The sequence below is a fragment of the Cryptotermes secundus genome, unplaced genomic scaffold (assembly GCF_002891405.2).
Source record: "Cryptotermes secundus unplaced genomic scaffold, Csec_1.0 scaffold2845, whole genome shotgun sequence".
Lineage (NCBI taxonomy): Eukaryota > Metazoa > Arthropoda > Insecta > Blattodea > Kalotermitidae > Cryptotermes > Cryptotermes secundus.
The window spans coordinates 21,465-40,952 of record NW_019736449.1 but is presented as its reverse complement, the minus strand read 5'-3'; the positions used below and the strand labels follow the sequence as shown (position 1 = coordinate 40,952).

Sequence of the window (19,488 nt, the reverse complement as noted above, 5' to 3'; positions counted from 1 at the left end):
AAATTATTGGGGATCATCAGTGTGGGTTTAGACATAACAGATCAACTACAGATCAGCTCTTTTGCATTCGCCAGATATTCGAGATAAAATGGGAGTACCATGAGACAGTGCATCAGCTATACATTGATTACAAGAATGCCTATAATTCAGTTAGGAGGGAAGTATTGTACAATATTGTAATAGAGTTTGGGATACCCATGAAACTAGTTAGGTTGATTAAAATGTGTTTAAACGAAACGTATAGTAAAGTCCGTGTAGGTAAACATTTGTCTGATAAATTTCCTATATAGAATGGTCTAAAACAAGGAGATGATTTATCGCCACTCCTTTTCACTTTGCCTTAGAATATGCCATTAGGAAGGTCCAAGGAAACCAGGTGGGACTTAAATTAAACAGGACACATCAGCTGTTGGTCCATGCTGATGATGTGAATCTACTCTGTGATAATGTAGATACCATAAAGAAAAACACACAAACTTTAATTGACACAAGTAAAGAGGTTGGCCTAGAAGTAAACACAGAGAAAACTAAGTATATGTTACTGTCTCGTCAACAAAATGCAGGGCAAAATCATGATATAAAGATAGGAAACAGATGTTTTTAAAATGTGGCACAGTTCAGATATTTGGGAACAACGATAACACATCGAAACCTGATTCAGGAGGAAATTAAGAGGCGACTGAACTTGGGTAATGCTTGCTACAGTTCAATTCACAACCTTTTATCTTCTCGTCTGTTGTCCAAAAACATAAAAATTAGAATTTACAAAACTATAATTTTGCCTGTGGTTCTGTATGCGTGTGAACCTTGGTTTCTGGCATTAAGGGAGGAACATAGACTGAGGGTGTTTGAGAACAGGGTGTTGAGAATATTTGGACCGAAGAGGGATGAAGTGACAGGAGGTTGGAGAAAACTGCATAATGAGGAGCTTCATAACGCGTACTCTTCTCCAGAGTATAATTAGAATGATCAAGTCAAGGAGGATGAGGTGGGTATGTCATGTAGCACGAATGGGGGAGACGAGGAATGTGTATAGGATATTGGTAGGAAAGCCAGAAGGAAAGAGACCACAGGGAAGACCAAGGCATAGGTCAGTGGGCAATATTAGAATGGATCTTAGAGAGATAGGTTGGGATGGTGTGGATTGGGTAGATCTGGCTCAGTATAGGGACCAGTGGAGGGCTCTTGTGAACACGGTAATCAACCTTCGGGTTCCATAAAATACTGAGAAATTCTCGAGTAGCTGGAGAATTGGCGGATCCTCCAGAAGGGCTCAGCTTCATGAGTAAGTAAGTAAATTCTTCATAATTACCTGTACATTTAAAATTGACTTCTTCTACACAGAAACAGGTCATATTTTGTTACATTAAGCCTGGATGTTGTGTTATCAGAGATGTAATAAACGGTTCATATGCAGCAATGTTGCCAGTGAAGACAGACGTTCCACAGGGTGTGTCACGGCTTTGTCCAGGTGCACGCCGTTCATTCTTCTGTCGCATGAAATGCAAACTGCCAGCACAAGTGAAGGAAGAGGCTGACACTACTACAGGATGCCAACGGCGCAAGAAGCAGCAGACCCCAGGTATGGCAGTACTGGAAGGATTGTCATTCCCACTAATCAATTTATTTCAGTGTCCATTACTGACCAGCATTACAGTTGTAATGTTTGTGTCGAGATCACCACATCTCAGGACAGGATGGATATTCATTCCTTTGATGTGACAACTGTTATATAGCAAGGAAGAGAATATGAGATCTAAGATGTTCATGGCAGCAAATATTAAGACTGTGATGTAGGATGAGATGCCATATAGGATGGTAGATAAGACCTCTCTACCACATGATGTCACATCTCAGAAGACTGTGACCCTAAGGAACAAGAAAATAAAACATGTTTTTAAAAGAAATATAAGGTTTAAAGATACCTCAGTTTAGCATGGAAGAAAGTGAGTGAAGACTCCATTAAAAGAAATTGCAGGTAAATTACCGTAGCTTGGACTCCTTGGAAATGTTTAAATAAGGGATTTTGTTTTGTAGACTGAATGTAAAATGGGGTTATGTTCCTGAGCAAATATTTTTCTGTTACAAGATTGATAGGTTCCATTTTGATTATTTGGAAGGGCATTTAAACATATAAATATGACATTAAATATTGGGGCTGTCATCATTCTTTCTACTTACTTTGTAAAACAGTACTCATCAAGATATGTAAAACAAACATTTTGTCATTTGTATTGTATGAGTATAAACATGATCTACTTGAGGGAAGAATTAAAATTGTAAATGCTTGAGAACACAGTCATTGAAAAATATTTGGACCTAAGGTGGTTTAAATTAGTGAGGAAAAGATATTACAGAGAAGTAATATGTAGGTGATTTATACAGGTCACTTACTATTGGTAATATAGTGATTGGCTTGGCATGTAGCTGGAATGGGGAAGATGAAGGATATGTATGGAAGAGTCACTTGGAAGCCCAATACTGAAATGGGAAAATTGCATTAAGATGACCCTTAGGGATACACATCATGAGGTGAGAGGCAGAAGAAACTGACTCAGGATTTCTACAATGATGGGCTTTGTTATCCGTGGTGTTGAACCTTCAGGTTTGGGTTCAGTTTAAATGCTTTATCCCAGTAATGAAAATCTGGTTATATTTTAACAACAGAACTTTTCTGCTTTGTTGCTTGTGTTCGGAGTCGTAGTTTAGATGCAAATTATTCTGTACTTCTTAGACAGGCTGGTTTTCCTATTGTGACTTCACTGATGAATCCATCTTCTTGTTGGACATCCCAGGTCACATCTTTCATGTTTCAGTTTAGTACAGTTGTAAGAATTCTCCTGTTTTCTGCATTTGTGGTCCATGTTCCATCCATTTTCCTTTGTAATTCTGTATTTTTTGTTTATGAAAAATATTTGTAATTAATTTGTATTTATTCCTTGCTTGTGTGCTGTTACAGATAGGAAGTACTGTGTGATCCAGTGCACAGGCTATCTGAAGTCGTGGGCACCAGCCAAGATAGGCTTGGAGGAGTCAGAAGGGGAGGGAGATGGGGAAGCATGCAACTTGTCATGTCTGGTGGCAGTAGGACGTGTACAACCCCAGATATCAGCGCCCTACTCCTCGAAATTTACAGCAAATTTATGTCAGAAGCCTAAAGTTCGCACTATACAGTTCATATCCCGTCATGCCATGGATGGAAAGTTCCTTTTTGTTGACCAGAGGTCAGTACCAGAAAGATCTTATCCCGTATTTCTTTATTTGCTTTTATTGTTCTCGCTTTTAATTTTCTTATTTTTTTTTCCTTTACACCATTATTGTAATTCTCCTTATTTTTCATCTCATCTTCCACTCCTTCTCTCTCTTGTTTTCTCCCCTTGTCCTCCTAGTCTCATGTCCTTTGTTGAGATTCAAGCATAGGATGAAAATTTCCATTCTTATATCTTTTTCCACATTTTTATGTCCGTCTATTCTATGAAAAATTTGTTTCACTTTATCTGGTCCATCTACCATGATGCCAGCTTTCCCACAGGTCCCTTTCCTTTAGGTTCAAATTCCAGTTATTTTGAACATCTGTGTGCCGTTATTTGCTCCATATAATTAAACCTGCTATACTCATTTGTAATTTATTGCTATTTCCTCCAGTCCGCCCTTTTTCCTTATTGACTGTACTGTCATGGTTTAGAGGTGTGTGACTGTAGATGGGGTATGGATTGGTGAATGGATTTATTGACCACTTATGCACATGACTCATAGGTATATGTCATTACAGTGCTATCACTGATCTATAAACTTCACAAATCACTAGAGCACACACTAAGTCTTCTCAGTATGTTATCACTAGTCGTTTCGTGGTAACGGATCTTAACAACTGAGATTCTTCAGCTTCTTTGCTCACTTTGTTACCTGCTGACTAATACTGTACAACTGAACTGTCAGCTTAATCATAATACCATCTCTTCTCAGCCTCCCTTGCAGATCTGAACTCACTGTCAACTCATTGCCCAGAATCAGCCATTTTTTATTTGCCTGTCTTGCAGCTGTTGCAGAGCACTATGCTACACTGCAACCTACAGTATTTTTCCTAGTTTTCTATTTGTACTTCACAACAATAGAATTCCATGAGTACTTATTAATTAAGCAGTTTGCCATTAAGACATATGGAGGAGTGGTGGTGAAGGCCCACATTTGTTGACCATGGTGCTAGGTGGAGGTGAGTGGTCAGCTTTATGCATCGGCCATTTTACCCCTCTGTAAATCATCCCCAGTATCCATTGAATAGGAAGCTGGGTGGGCCCCAGAGACTGTCTGGTCGCTATGGAGAAGAGAAGAATCTTGTCCCTTCTGGAGATCAGACATTAGCCAGCCAGCCTGTAGCCTGTCACTACTGACTGAACTATCCTGATACCTGACAGAAATAAATAGATCATAATTATTGTAACAACTAATGATAATTCCTCCTAATAATTTTCTGTACAGATATCAACATCTTAAAGAGAACAGTTATCCTTTCAGAATGACAGAATGATCTCTCTGTGCAGGGCAACACTAGTGTTGGGTTTCCTGCCACAAGAGCTCCTTGGTACAAGTATGTATGAGTATTACCATCAAGATGACATACTTCATCTAGCTGAATCACACAAAGCAGCACTTCAAGCATCAGATCGTGTATCAACTCAGGTCAGTTTATCAACAGCAGTCACACCCAAGTATCTGTGTCTGCCTATTACCAGATGTAATTTTAATAGAAAGCACTACATAAGGCTACATGACCGTCTCTCATTCAGCATTCACAATCATCGTACTCTTTATTACCGTACAATATGTATATATACAGGGTGTCCCAGGAGGAATGTGCCAAACTTCGGGAGGGTGTTCCTTATGTTAAAGTATGCCGATATAACCCAAAACACCTATGTCCAAAGTTGAACGGTTACGGAGATAATGGCCAGAGAAGTGTCAAACTTTGACCGGGGTTACACACTTGTTGATTACAAAATAGATATTAAAACTGGCAGGAATATGTGGATTCTGTAACGTTAATAATGTACGTAACATCAAACTAACTTGTGAGTGACATGAAGCCATAAAATTGAAGTACAAAAAACTCGCATGCCATCTCAAAGTTGTCGTTAAGAGTTCCAAGCACTGTACATGACACATGAATGGTAAGCGATGACGTAACGTGCTGACTGCGCGTTCTGATAAAGCCAACTCCATAAGCACGGATAGGATGAATCACGGCAGTCAAGGACAAACAGAGATAATTCCTCTCAGCTGATAGGTATAATCCGTGGACCCGCTAGAAGACCACACTTTTCTCGGGCCATTATCTCCGTAACCGTTCAACTTTGGACATAGGTGTTTTGGGTTATATCGGCATACTTTAACATAAGGAACACCCTCCCGAAGTTTGGCACATTCCTCCTGGGACACCCTGTATATATATATATATATAGGTGAGGATATCATTAAACACCCCAAGACCCTGTCTTTGGTTCAGACATTCATGTGCATCTCCTTCACCCTCCTGCTATTTTTCTGGAAAGACCCAGGAAAACTGTGTAACTGGCATAGTTAGGATACATAGATTTTAACTTGGAGAGAGTATTCTACTGAGATAATATTACATGAATGTCGCATATTTTATTCAGAACTACAAACGTTTTTCAGGTAACAGATGATGACAGGTGAGTTTCTGATGCCTACTAAGCTGAAACCCTCTGTTTCATGAATTCCTGCAAGTAACCTCAACTTCCCTTCCTCTTCCTTTTTCCTAAGGTAGAAAAGAAACAAGCAAATTTACTTCTGTTTCATCTCTTTCACAGGTTTATCAGTTTCGAAGCAAAGATGGTTGTTATGTAGGCCTACAGAGTGAATGGAAGTCATTTAGAAATCCATGGACAAAGGATGTTGAATACATGGTAGCCAAAAATAGTGTTGTTCTGTAAGTAAATGATCATATTTACCATTTTCACCATTAATGTTTTCACAGAGGTGTGTCATTTATATGAGAAAGCTTCACCATTCTTCTCTGCCTCCCACAGGAGCTCCTCTTGTGTGAGTCTGCTGTTTACTTGCTCTCATTTGCACATCTTCCTTCATTTGGTCTCTCCACCTTGTCCTTTGTCTCCCAAGTGGCCATTCATATGACAGCTTCACGTAGTTGTCTTCAAACGATGATGTCTATGTCCAGGCATACTAGATCCATATCACTGTATACTAAATTTGACCAACTTTTTTTGCAATGTTTCCACTTTCACTTTTGTCCAATATCAGTGTGTTAGATTTTATCTGTTACCTTAATTTTGTTAATACTCCTTGGAAACGTTATTTCTCCTGCTTGTAATCCCCTTACATCAACAACTCTTAGTCCACATTCAAGTTTCTGTTCCACATCTAATAATAGAAAAGCAATACATTTTATGAAACATAGTTTTAACACTTTCTGAAATTCTGAATTAATTAAAAATAATATTTGAGACTCATGACAGAATTACTCAAGTTCAAATAAGTGAATATTGTTTAATTTTTAAACCTTCCTGGTCTAATCCTGGCTTGAACCTGCCAGTTGTAGAATTTCAACACAGTAAATGAATTAGACAAATGGATATGCTCTGTCAAACTCAGAGCAGTGTTTGAAAAAATCACATTCCTGTCTTCTGATGGCCTAATGTCTAATTAGTGTGAGACTAAGAATTAATTGGATGCAATGATATATCAAATATTAAAATAAATGAAACTTGGATGGTTAAAAAGGAGTGAATAAACTGATTACCAGATAAGATGGTTTATAGTGGTTTTCTGTAACCTACATTATACTTGCATAACCACATTCCTGGAAGAGATGGTTCATTACAGCCCCAGTGGGCCTAGGCCTACCTCCATGAACTTCTCCATTCACTTCGGTTTTTCTAGATCTTACACATTCGGTAGGACTCCTTGGGCTGGTGATCAGCTTGTCACAAGGCCTCTACCTGTACACAAACACAGAAAAACGCACACACAAACTAACATCCATGCCCTGAGTGGGATTCGAACCCACGATCCCGGTTTCCAAGCGAACGAAGACAGTACATGCTGGAATTGTGCTTAGACACAGGAATAGTTTACTGTGTTCATCTTTTAGTTAATTGAAGTTGTTTGTAGGAAATTATATTTAAAAGAGAGCTATATCAAGATTCTTTTCAGGCTTTTGGTCTGTATCTCCTTTCAGTATGAGTTTGAGCTGTTCATTTTTCCTATTTCTGTGATCAATATCTTTAGGTCTGACGTACGTGTAGTCGAGAGCAGTGCTTCAAGGTCAAAGGAACCAAGCCAGTCACAGCAGAGTTTTGACTTTTTCTCTCAGTGTAAGTAATTTTGTATGGTATGCCGCATTTTTTCCTTCTTCAATTTACAAATGATGAGTCTCTTATTTACTTATTTATTTACTTAACAATGTTTTGCCACCTGTATGGATATATGTGTGTCGCGCGGCACCTCATCTGCATATATCATAGTCTAGAATTTACATTTGTTGTCCAAGGAACAATTTACATGTAAATATAGGTAAAATGAATTATCTTTCTGTTTACTTGAGATATCTTTTACCAGACAATGAAACTTGCTGATTGAGACATCTTAATATATTTATTAGCCCCTTCTTATTTGTATAGTTCAATATGGATTGGATAGATCTGGCTCAGGATAGGGACCAGTGGAGGGCTCTTGTGAACACGGTAATGAACCTTCGGGTTCCATAAAATGCTGGTAAATTCTTGAGTAGCTGCAGAATTGGCGGCTCCTCCAGAAGGGCTCAGCTCCATAAGTAAGTAAGTAAAATAGTTCAATAACATTGAATTGGGGATAATTCTGTATACCGAAATGGCGATAATGAGGAAGAGATTGTGGTCTGTCTGCAGGTTATTTCACAACATATGCCATGGATTGGCTGAGGAAAACTATGAAATCTTAAGTTAGGTCAAGAATTGAACAAAAGACTTCATGGATATGAAGCAGAAGTGCTAACTATTCAGTTCTAACATTTAATTTATAATAATTTAATGCACTTTAGCTTCTGGAGGACGAGATATGCAGAGGCTCATCAGTACACATGTAGAGGCAAGTAAGATTGGGAGACAAATAGCTGAGGAAGTGCTGGACTCACAGCGACGTGGAGGGGATTCATCATCTGACAGCAGTCCATCACCAGATGCAGAAAGGTCTCTGCCCCCACAGATCACACAGTCCAGTGCAGAGGTACTTGCAAACCAGTTCATGAAAAGACAAATTATTTTTACTCCCAGCATCTTCCTCTCTATCTGTTGCTGAATTAAATACTTAATCTTGGATTTGAAAAGTCTGTTTTTTGTTTACCACCTACATATTGAGTGACAAGAAGAGATGAAGTCTGAAACCAAGATATTAGACAAGATCTAAAAGCAGAAACATTGTTTACAGTTGTTTTTCTTAGATATTGATAAGTTGCACAAAGTCAGATGCACAGACAGACAGCCAATATTCAGTGTGTCATAAATATCATTTATTAAAACATGTTCCAGTCTTTGATCACAAGCAATCTTAGTGAATGCTCACCACAACAAAGAAGTACCTCAGCACTTCAGCAATCAAATTACAGCAGCAACAACACCAATAAGAACACATCAATGTTGTTCAGTCAAATCCGCAACAATGTCCAGCTCTCAGCTGCTAGTGAGCCAGGTGAGGTGTTCCATGCAGAACTCTGCTCTGACTCAGGTTTCCGAAGTTCTTCAGGCAAGTTGTTATATAAAGTAAATACATAACTAACTCATTTTCTGCTAGCAAAACTCAGCAATTAAACGTTGCTAATAGAAGCTCATTTTGTACAATCTTGAACCTGCTACCTGCTTCATGGTCGTTTGTTGCTTGGCTTATTCTTTTACCTTAAAAGTGGAGGCGACATGTTCCTCAGAAACGTCAGTTGAGTTTCAGTGGACTACATGACATTATATCCTAGACAATAGAACTCTTCAATCTCCAACCAATTCCATTCCCCACCCACCCCCACCTACTGAGAGAGAAAATATAAAAAATAATCAGTTTGCAAACAAAAGGAAGTCAGAGAGAGAGTACGTGCAAGAGACACAGAAAGGTAGAGAGAGGAAAGAAGGAAGTGAATGAGTTTTACCACTGTGAGAAAGAACAAAATAGAGTACATGTATTGTCCAGAAGAGAAAGGGTTGAGAAAGCGGCCTCCATAGTCTAGAGGTAACGTTCCCACCTCATGACTCGTAGTACGCGGGTTCAAATACCTGGCGGAGGTCATCGAATTTTTAAGGGCAGAAAAATTCAGGGAACAAGTCCTCCGGGAGGGACTTTAAGCCGTGGGTCCCGTGTCGTAGCTTTACGGCACGTAAAAGAACGTCATATGTCCAAAGGAGGTCACTGAGCCAAATTACGGACGTTTCCCACCCAACAGCAGTTTCTAATACCTCTGGTAGATGGGCATTATAGATACCTCTCAGCTAGTAGAGCCGGTTTCGCTGGCTGGGCGGGACTGATGGTAAGCACCAGTACCGGTAAGATATAGAGACTGGTAGAAATCATAGAGGGAAGCACAGTGGACCAATACAGGTCTAAGTGCATGGGGAAACCCACCCTCTCCAATAAGTAACTAACTAAGGGTTGAGAAACACAGTCTGAGAGAAAAGGGGGTCAAAGTCACTATTCCTCCCTCCATTTATGTCTCAGGCCAGTGGATGTCTGTCCTTCATTGTGATCAAATCTCCCTTTACTTCCTTCTCAGAGTGGTGATGCAACCTCCATTTTCATCCCAGGTATGTGCCTGCCACTCCATTCCATATCTATCCCTTTTTTAATTGTGCAGTTTCATCTCCACAGGTCACTCATAATGATGTAATTGTTTTTGTTGTTGTTGTTGTTGTTGAAAGTTCCTTCTTCATCTGTACCATCTGATGGCCCTTCAGTTTCCACTTACAAAAATTCAATACTTATTTACTGTGTGTAATATGAACATTCTTTTTAAAAGTGTTTGTGCTAATGTTTGAGTATTTACAACTTGTAATGACTGTAATTTTTGTAGGTGTGGAACCAGATGATGAGATGATGGAAATGATAGGAGGTGGTGCTTTACCAGAATCACCAAACCCTGGTGTTTCCAGTGATGGCAATGATGAAGCTGCAATGGCTGTGATTATGAGTCTTTTGGAAGCAGATGCTGGTCTTGGTGGACCAGTAGACTTTTCTGGATTGCCTTGGCCTTTACCCTGAAATTGAATTCTTCTTTATACAAGTATACATGTTTCAGGAGGTAGTTCACACACAAAATGAGAAGAAGAAAAAAAAATGAATATGGATGGCTTGCCAGTAATACTGTGCACTATGTATGAGACATGAGGTCAGTATATACATAGACAACAGCAGAAATTATCATATGTGTATATTAAAACTATTCATCATGATCTGTGATTATTAGCCATAAAGAAATACGAGTCTTTAAATAGTGATATGTTGATATTAGGAAGGAAGAGATTATTAGTACAAATTTTATGAACTGGGACTAATGTGAGATGCCTATTCTCCATTCGAGTGTCTGTCATGTGATCACACAGGAGGATTCTTTTCAATGACTGATTTTAAATTCATGAACTGAAATTCAACTCAAAAGTTGTAATAGAAAGTATGCTCTAGTTCCAGTACTCAAAGTGTTATGTTATTGCAAAGTTGCCCCATCTTTTACTACAGGTTTTATAACAAAAGACGACGATATATGTGGTGAAATGTGGGTATGCATTGGGCTGGAATTATACACAGTCCAGTTGTTTCCCTTGGCTGTTGTGTTATGCATGGGAAGAAATTATACCAGGAAGGTGGGAGTTAGATAACAAAGGAAGGTAAATTTATTCCTATGCCTAAACACCATACCATAAATGTGTATGGAGGCATGAAGATAAATCTGCATTATAGATCATGGCACTAATCAGGGAAGAAAGGCCAGTTTTATATTCCATTATGTTGTCTGAAGAAAGCACAAGTATGGAGAAGAGATGTATATTGAAAATAAAGAACTTGACTTCCATATGACTCCTGCCCCTTCCTATTTCTTACCCTTCTGTTGAACTTTACTATATCTGTTTTGTATTCAGCTGGCATTGGCCACATATAAATAATCAGAGATTGCTGAAAATTTGTTGTAAAGCTACATGATGTGGGATGTATAGGAGATGAGGGAAGTGATTTCTTTGTAACATCTGACTTTTGCAGTGTTACTGTTTGCACACAGCTTCTCCAGCCAACAACAAGTAGCTAAGTGAATAGTTTAAGAATAATGTTGTAAATGTAGCAAAGGTTGTGAATCATTGTTTCTCATGAAGAACATATTGCAGCAATAGCAAAAATCAAATGTGGTGAGAGGTAGCCTGAAAACCCTTGAATCTTCTGGAGTCAAGCTACTACATTGCCTCATGATTTGTCCGTCCAAGCTGCTGTGCCTCCCATCTTATACGTCTCAATTTGAGTTCTGACATTTGTCAATTATACGTGTATATGGGTCAGTTGGTTATTGGATAACATTTCCTGAATTGCACAGGCTATGTAACATTGCATGTTAGGATTGTAAATGATAAATTGGAAAGGTTGTGGAAGTGGTCATGATCCCTTTTAAGAAGCTGTCCCAGCATTTGATGGACGGGACTGAGGAGAGCTGTGGAACATCTCATCCAGAATAGTCAGTCTTTAAGCTGAGATTCAGATCTGGGATCTTGTGAATTATAAGCAGGAATGCTAACTATTCAAATGTAACATCTGGTAACAGGGGAATGGACTTATATCATGAATTGATAACAGGATGTGACAGTTGTGTCTGTTTCAAAAACCGGAAGTCTGTATAATGATGCTGGTGGACTGAGTTTAAGTAATGTAACATCAATTCACCAGATGAATCAGAAAATGGTAATGTGGAAGTAAGAAGTGAACATTGCTCGATGCAGCTTTGACCATTACAAACTGTGTTTGGCAAATTGGTGAACGTTGATCTGTGAAGTGGGAGGCTTGCACTGTATGCAGTCTCAAGATTCTTGCTCTTTGTTAGCGCACTGCAAGAACTCATTATATGAGTGAAAGAGGAGGGCTTGAAGCCAATACCTACAAATGATAAAGTCTGAAATCTGAAGGAACAGAAGTTAGCAAGACAGATTATTTTATACATGGCTAGTAAGTGTCCTTTGTGATGTTGCAGTGTATGTATATATTTGAAGTATGATTGTTGGAGAGTTGCTTATAAGTGTCAGTAAAGATTGTGAAGAAATATTATATGTACATACCTGTAAAGTAGAGTCTTATGGTCCAATCAGCAATCTCAAAGAAGAATGTTAATGGAGGAACAGTATAGTCTTCTGTTATTATTATGTAAGAAAGGCAGTTAGGACCAAGTCATGATACTGTGTCTGTTAAATGTGTCATGTTGTTGATTTGTTTTATAAAAGTACCAAGTTTATTCAATTGTATTTTAAATGTTTTATATATATATATATATAGATATATATGAGAGTATAATAATATTTATATTGAAATATACCTGCTATGTTGTGCATTACCTTATTACAGGTTCCAGACTCACTGTGACAAGATGATGTGTTGGTGATGAATCACAAATAATTAATTACCATATTTTCTGGCATGTAAGTGATACCGTGGTTTGAAAAGTAATTGTCCACTGTAATGTACATACAGTCTTATTTTCCCTTTCCAAGCTTGCCTCTAAAATCACTAAACATTTTATGTACCAGCAAATATGGTGCATACAAATTCCAAACTGTAAACAATATTTAATTTTTCCCAAGATGGTCAAGACTTTCATCCATATAGCCATGCCCTTTGAAAATTGGTTTGCTGCATTTGAGCTGGTAAGGAACAAGAAGAGGGCTGAGTATGATCACATGCTGACCAGTATTGGTGACACAGATGCAACATCTTTGTGGAAGCCTTCATTGTTGGAGGACTAGATGGATGGGATCCAGTCAATGAGTGAATAATTAACTACCTCAAGCTCAGAAGCCACTACTGCCAACTCATGAGATGTCCGATGTACACAGAGATATACATATGTGGAACATCTGACTGGATGGAAACAATGTGCTGTTTACTGAGATCAAGCAGGAAGGAGGAGGAGGTATAAATAATATATATAAAGAACTTCAAAATGAGCTATTTTGCTGCTTCTTAGTTATACATGGAAGGGTTGTAGTTAAATATTTTCTAAGTGTTATAACCTGTGTAAGTGCCTCGTACCCATCTTTCTTGTCTTGAAGTGACATAACCCCTTTAGAGGTTTAAACCTCACAGCCCCAAAGAGGTGCAGCGTAGAAAGTTCCCCTCTACAACTACTGTTTTCTCCTGACAACTGTATGATTTCAAATATGTTTTAATAAAAGTAAATCTGTTCCTATCAGCTTAATTCAAGAGACATAAGTGGTAAAAATGATAGTGGGATATGTAGACTGTCCAATTAATATAATTAAGAATTTGTGCCCAATTCAGTTACATACATACAAATGAAGCCAAGCATGCTAGTCATCACTTAATGATTGCATTGAGAGTTACTAGGCACATGTTAAAACAGATTTGACCTGGAACTTTCTGGAGAACTTCAGAAATCCCATGAAAAATTCAAAGTTTGCAACTGTGACTTCAACTAGCTATTTGAGGTTTCTGGAGCTCATTTATGATATGAAGTGATAATTTATTTACATTTTTTTTGTGTACATGGTACAGATTGTGTAGATACTGCATAAAGCACCCAGCTGATATACTGGTTACTTGTCTACTCCCCTTGATGGTGCTAGGCTATTGTTTCCACTACCTTGAAAATAAGGCTTTGGCTATAGTGCTGTTACCAAATTCTTAACCTATTGTTCAGACCTGAGATAGGGGATGAGCATGAATGCTGCTTCCTTGGTTAGCCATTTCAGCAAAGTCATTGGCCATTACTCATCCTGTCAGGCCTTAGACTATATGCTTTTTATGCATTGGCAGGACCAATACAATTGCTGTACCAGCCTTCACATGGAAAATTTGATTAACATGCTTTATGGGCTGTGTCAAGGAGTATAAAGTGACAGAAAAAAGAGACTGCAACTCCTCTTTGAATTGAAATTTGGTTGTGTTGTGCATAAAGCAAGAATTCTACCCATGCACTGCTGTTTAAAGTGGCAAACCCATCATCTAATATCTAATATACTTATCGAGGAACTGTTTGAAGCATTATGTAATGAATTAAACAGAACATGGGCCCAAAAATCTGTTGTCAGGCTACAGAAACTGCTGCATATGAAAATACCACATTCTTCAAATATGCTAGAGACCTTTATGATTTTCTGTCACAAGTTTAATGGAAATTTTCCAAGAATGAGGGAAGAAAATATTTTTTGTCTTGTTTTGAGGCATACTGTTTTGCAATATAGTTAAATGCCTAGATGCTGAGGACAGCATGGCATATTTAAATGTAGTACACAGTATTTTAATGTTTACAACTATACCTTCACCCTTTTATTGCAGCTCTATCCTGGATTAAAAGTCGAAGTTCCATCCCATCAAATTTAGAGTGAATAATGGTGCATGCATACTGCTACAGGCAGTTAAATAACTGCTGCATCACAAGATCTGAACAACAGTTTGAGGACTGATCTCTGTGCAAAAGTTTAGAAAATAAAATATTCTGCACTGTTATGCCTTTATTTAATACATATATGGCAATATATCCAGTGACAACCAGCCTCCAAATCTGTATCATCCAGACTAGGTTGTGGTATGCCTAGTAGAATTTTGCTAAAATATTTTGTTTTGCCACCTGAAACTAATGTAAAAATTAAAATATACAAAACTGAAATTTTGCTTGTAGTTTTGAATGGGTATGAAACTTGGTCTCTGAAATTAAGGGAAGAACATGGACTAAAGGTATTTGAGAACAAGCTGGAGATGAGAATATTCAGACCACAGTAGCATGAAATGGTAGCAGGTTGGAGAAAATTGGATATTGATGAGCTTCATAGCCTGTAGTATATGCCAAATATAATAGAATGAACATGTCAAGGATGAGATGGTCAGGGCATGCAGCACACATGAAGAAGAATACACATAGAATTTTTGTGGGAATGTCAGAAGAAAAGATACCAATACGTAGACTTAGACATAGGTGGGAAAATATTATTCAAATGGATCCTGCAGAAATAAGTTGGGGTGGTACGAATGGTACAGACCTTATGGCTTGGATTCATTGGATCGCACTGGATCACTGGATTAAGGCTCCCAAACACCAGAGTAATCGTGGTGGTGGTCAGATATTTCATGCTGATCTTATAGACGCTTACAGACAGGCAGCGTTTTACTCCGCGGTGGCAATCAGATGCAGCTTCTTGATTTTGACTGCTGCCCGCATCGCTGTTTGTTTAGCTTCCACACCAGAGCAATCGCAGTGGCAGTCACGATGGCGATAAAGTCTTCTCACACCAACAATGTGGTGGTAGCGATCAGTTTGAAAAATCACGTAAGCACATCATCATACATGATGCATCGATCATCTCGTCTGGAAGAAGCGTTACTTTTGGCAACGACAGTTGATGATGAGGAGCAGCAGCAGCAGCAGCAAGGAAGGTAATTGTTCCTTTCATTGTGTACAATTGGAAAAAATTGAGAAGTTATTACAAATATTAATATCACAATTAATATATTTTTCAGAAAGAAGCGTAAGAAAACATGGATTCACGACCTTAATCTACTTCGTGAACATGAAAGAGAATTTCATACTTTATATCGGCAACTGCAGCATCATGAAGAACGGTTCTATATTTACTTTCGGATGCCAACTGAATGCTTTGATGATCTGCTGGACCTAATTAGGGGAGATACTACATACTACAGGAGGTCTACTGAACCCGTGGAATGCCTAGTAGTTGCGTTGAAGTAAGGAGGGGCACAGAGAGTTTTCATTAGAAAAAAAAAAACATAGACAAACAACTACGACATTTATTCAATTTAATAATTAATTAAAGAATACATGACAAAATTACAACCTTCCCACTTAATTCAACAATTTCTCAGAAATCTTATGTGTTACAGAATTTTCAAAAGAAATTTACAATATTTACAATGTCTTTCCAAACTCCTGAAGCCAGCGTGCAGCTGTAGTTGTATTTTCAAGATCTATGCTCTGCAAAGGTAGGTTACTTTCGGAGCTATACTGTGAGCAGCCTCCTGATCTTGAAGGTCCTGGACTGGGCGTATTGCAGTGCAAATTTGCTCCTGGACTAGGCGTATAGTGTGTGAGGTAATTGGTGATATTGAATCATAATTTGAAGGTCCTGGCCTGGGTGTACTGCACTGAAATTTTGCTCTAGTAGCATCTTCCATTTGTTGTGCCGGTTCCTCTTGCATTAATATTTCTGCAATTTTAAATTTCACTACTGTTTGCTGTCGTGAATTTTTTTTATGGTTTTAGCATATCCCATATAGAGTAAATTAACATCATCATAGGCTGAGTTTTCGATCGGTCTATTTTCCAAATAATTCAATATTTGTTCTACTGAAGAAGGCTGGGGAGATGTTTCTCCACCATGCTTTCTTTTTTGAATATGGGAGGATAAAGGATATGCTGGTCTGGAAAAACTTTCCTGTCCAGGTCGAATATGTGATGATATGATTTCAGCCTGTTGAGTGCCTTCATCTTTTTCAGTCAGAATAGATTCAGATTCATCTACTTCAGAATTAAGGACAGAATCTGGGATGGATATTGTGACATGTTGAGCTATGGATGACGCCACTCCCCCCCGCCAGCCGAAGTGAGGCGAGCGGAGCCGAAGTTAGCTGAGTCCCTGCAACCTGGTAGCTATGCAACGCGAGTCAACAGCGGTGACGTCACCAAGGAATACCGCGGTTGCTAGGCAGCGCGGGTAAACAGTGGTTGCGAGAGACGACGGTAGTAACAGCGGTACACAGCATTACTAGCACGACGGCACCAGACAACAGTGGTGCCTATTACGTGGCCGTTTTCTGTATTGTCCGAACGAGGCTACATAAGGAGCAGCGAAGGTTATTCACAGTTAGTCCTCGAGCTACCTACGAGTTAGCTCCGAGAGAGTTCCGAGTTAGCCAGCAACCAGTCAGTTGCATTGTATCAGTGTTATCATTAATTGTAGCCGTGATTTGTAGACTGTTAAATAAAGCAATTAACCATCTCTATGGCGTCTTCGATCTCAAAACACTTTACAATATATTTGACTCTGTACTTTCAAACTGTAGAAAATTACATCTGGTGGGCCCATGGCCAAGTTTTATATCTATTCAGAGTTTTCGCTGCTTGCCTGTACGCGTCTTCTCAGCTCTTAGATGTTTAGCATAGCAATCCCTTAGGTTCTTCCACTTCTTCTTCACCTCCTGACCTGAAAAGCACGCAAGCAGATATCACATAAGTGAAAAATGTTTTAGTTTATATTTTCTGCTTCAGGTTTCTAGTAACTGGTGACTGTTATACTGCAACAGGCCACAGCTTCCAGATGGGATTTTCTACAGTTAGTGGTATTGTTAATGAAGTATGTGACACAATTTGGATACATTTGCAGCATACTTACATGCCTGAACCTACAAAAGAAATGTGGGAAGAAATAATATTGTTTTAATGAAACATGGAAGTTTCCTAACTGTCTTGGAAGCATTGATGGGAAACATATTACCATAAAGTGCCCAAATAATTTTGGTTCAAACTATTTTAGCTATTTGAAAAAATATTCGATAGTTTTAATGGCTATAATAGACCACAATTACAAATTTATTTGTATAAACGTAGGTGGTTATGAAAAGAATAGTGATGGCGGTATTTTTTAAGCATCGGCTATGGGGAGAAAGATAGCTGATGGAACATTTAATATTCCAGCAGATAGGTCCTTGCCTGGTCAGAGCGAACTTACTTTTAGATACTTTTAGATCTCTTGTACTGCAGTCTCTCTTTCCTTCTGACGTTCCCACTAATAACCTAGATGCATTCCTCGCCTCCCCATTCGTGCTACATGCCCTGCCAACCTCATCCTCCTCGACTAGTGATACTGAACACAGTTCAAAGTATTAATTTCCCCCACAACCTATTTCCATTTTTGAACTGTATTCAATATCACTAGTCGAGGAGGATGAGGTTGGCAGGGCATGTAGCACGAATGGGGAGACGAGGACTGCACATAAGATATTAGTGGGAACGCCAGAAGGAAAGAGACTACTGGGAAGATGAAGGTGTAGGTGGGTGGACAATATTAAAATGTATCCTAGTTAGATAAATACTTGGTATAGATTGGATTGGACTGATCTGGCTCAGGATAGGGACCAGTGGAGGGCTCTTGTGAACATAGTAATGAACCTTCGGGTTCTACAAAAGACTGGAAAATTCTTGAGTGGCAGCACAATTGACAGCTTCTCAAGAAGGGCTCAGCTCCATAAGTAAGTTTAATGTAACTTCACCCATATCCTTTGGGTTGGATCTGAGTGAAGTTCTATTAAACTTTGTCCCCTACCCTTTCCAAAAAAAAAGTAACAGCAGAATAAGAGCCTCTGCACCTCTGGAGTACAGAGATTAGGTTGCAAATTAATTATCTGGAGAAAGTTTGTCACCAGGCCTGGAAAGTCATAATCTTTCTTTCACATGAAACACCTCTTTAACCAAAAGCACTGAACATCGTGAACTGTAACATACATGGAATACTTGTAATTAGGAAAGCTGAAGGTGGGGAAACTTGAAAGAAAATTCTGTTTCAATCAGAGATACATATATTAAGCCTCATAATTTCCTCATAACTTACACTTGAAAGCCACAAAGAACACAGTTTTCGGGTTACATTTAAGTATTATAAATCATATATTGTAAGAAACAATACTCATGTTCCCATTTATTATTTTCATTAGAATGATGGAATTCGAGAATGTGAAATACAGCCGTCAACAAAATTAAGACTGCATTTAATGATATAAGAAAATCTGATATATTCATCTTCACCAGTTCAGTACTGGGCAAAACAATATGGCAGAAATAATAACATATCTTAAAGAAATATACTGAATACTGAAAATCTGGTATCTGTTCACATTCCAGTTCAGTAATGGAAAGGTTTACATGTCAAAAGTAACACATCTTACAAAAGAATGCAATGAATACTGACAATCTGGTATATATTCATCTTCCAGTTCGGTATTGAATATGATTATACAGCAAAAATTAATAATATATGTTAAAGAAATGCAATTACTATTTAAAATCTTATGTTCATGTTCACCAGTCCAGTACAGGTAGCATTATATGGCAAAAGCAAGAGAAGGAATACACCTATAACAACAGACGTGAATAACAATGTAATGAAAATGAAATAGGTAAAGAAATTACATAAATAGTTCTACCCACATTCAATCCTGATACTGATTCTGCTTCTCAGAGTTTCACACTGAGGTGGATAACCTGAACTTTGCAAGTCA

The 19,488-nt window shown here is 38.4% G+C and overlaps 1 protein-coding gene across 6 annotated transcripts in view; it reads left to right on the top strand.

Annotated features, from left to right (window-relative positions):
* LOC111870004 (protein cycle) overlaps nt 1–15,983 on the top strand; it is a 128,822-nt gene extending 112,839 nt beyond the window's left edge. For 3 of the 6 annotated variants that reach the window (XM_023861926.2, XM_023861927.2, XM_023861928.2), the window contains 9 exons: nt 1,418–1,582; nt 2,960–3,224; nt 4,542–4,680; nt 5,829–5,947; nt 7,267–7,352; nt 8,057–8,241; nt 8,544–8,757; nt 10,067–13,153; nt 15,433–15,983. In XM_023861926.2, coding sequence (XP_023717694.1) covers nt 1,418–1,582; nt 2,960–3,224; nt 4,542–4,680; nt 5,829–5,947; nt 7,267–7,352; nt 8,057–8,241; nt 8,544–8,757; nt 10,067–10,254 — 1,361 coding nt within the window. In that variant the 3' untranslated portion in view covers nt 10,255–13,153; nt 15,433–15,983. Of the gene's footprint in view, nt 1–1,417; nt 1,583–2,959; nt 3,225–4,541; nt 4,681–5,828; nt 5,948–7,266; nt 7,353–8,056; nt 8,242–8,543; nt 8,758–10,066; nt 13,154–14,538; nt 14,867–15,432 lie in introns of those variants that run through there. The other 3 variants (XM_033753645.1, XM_023861929.2, XM_033753646.1) reach the window with 3 other exon arrangements.
* Nucleotides 15,984–19,488: the final 3,505 nt, after the last annotated feature.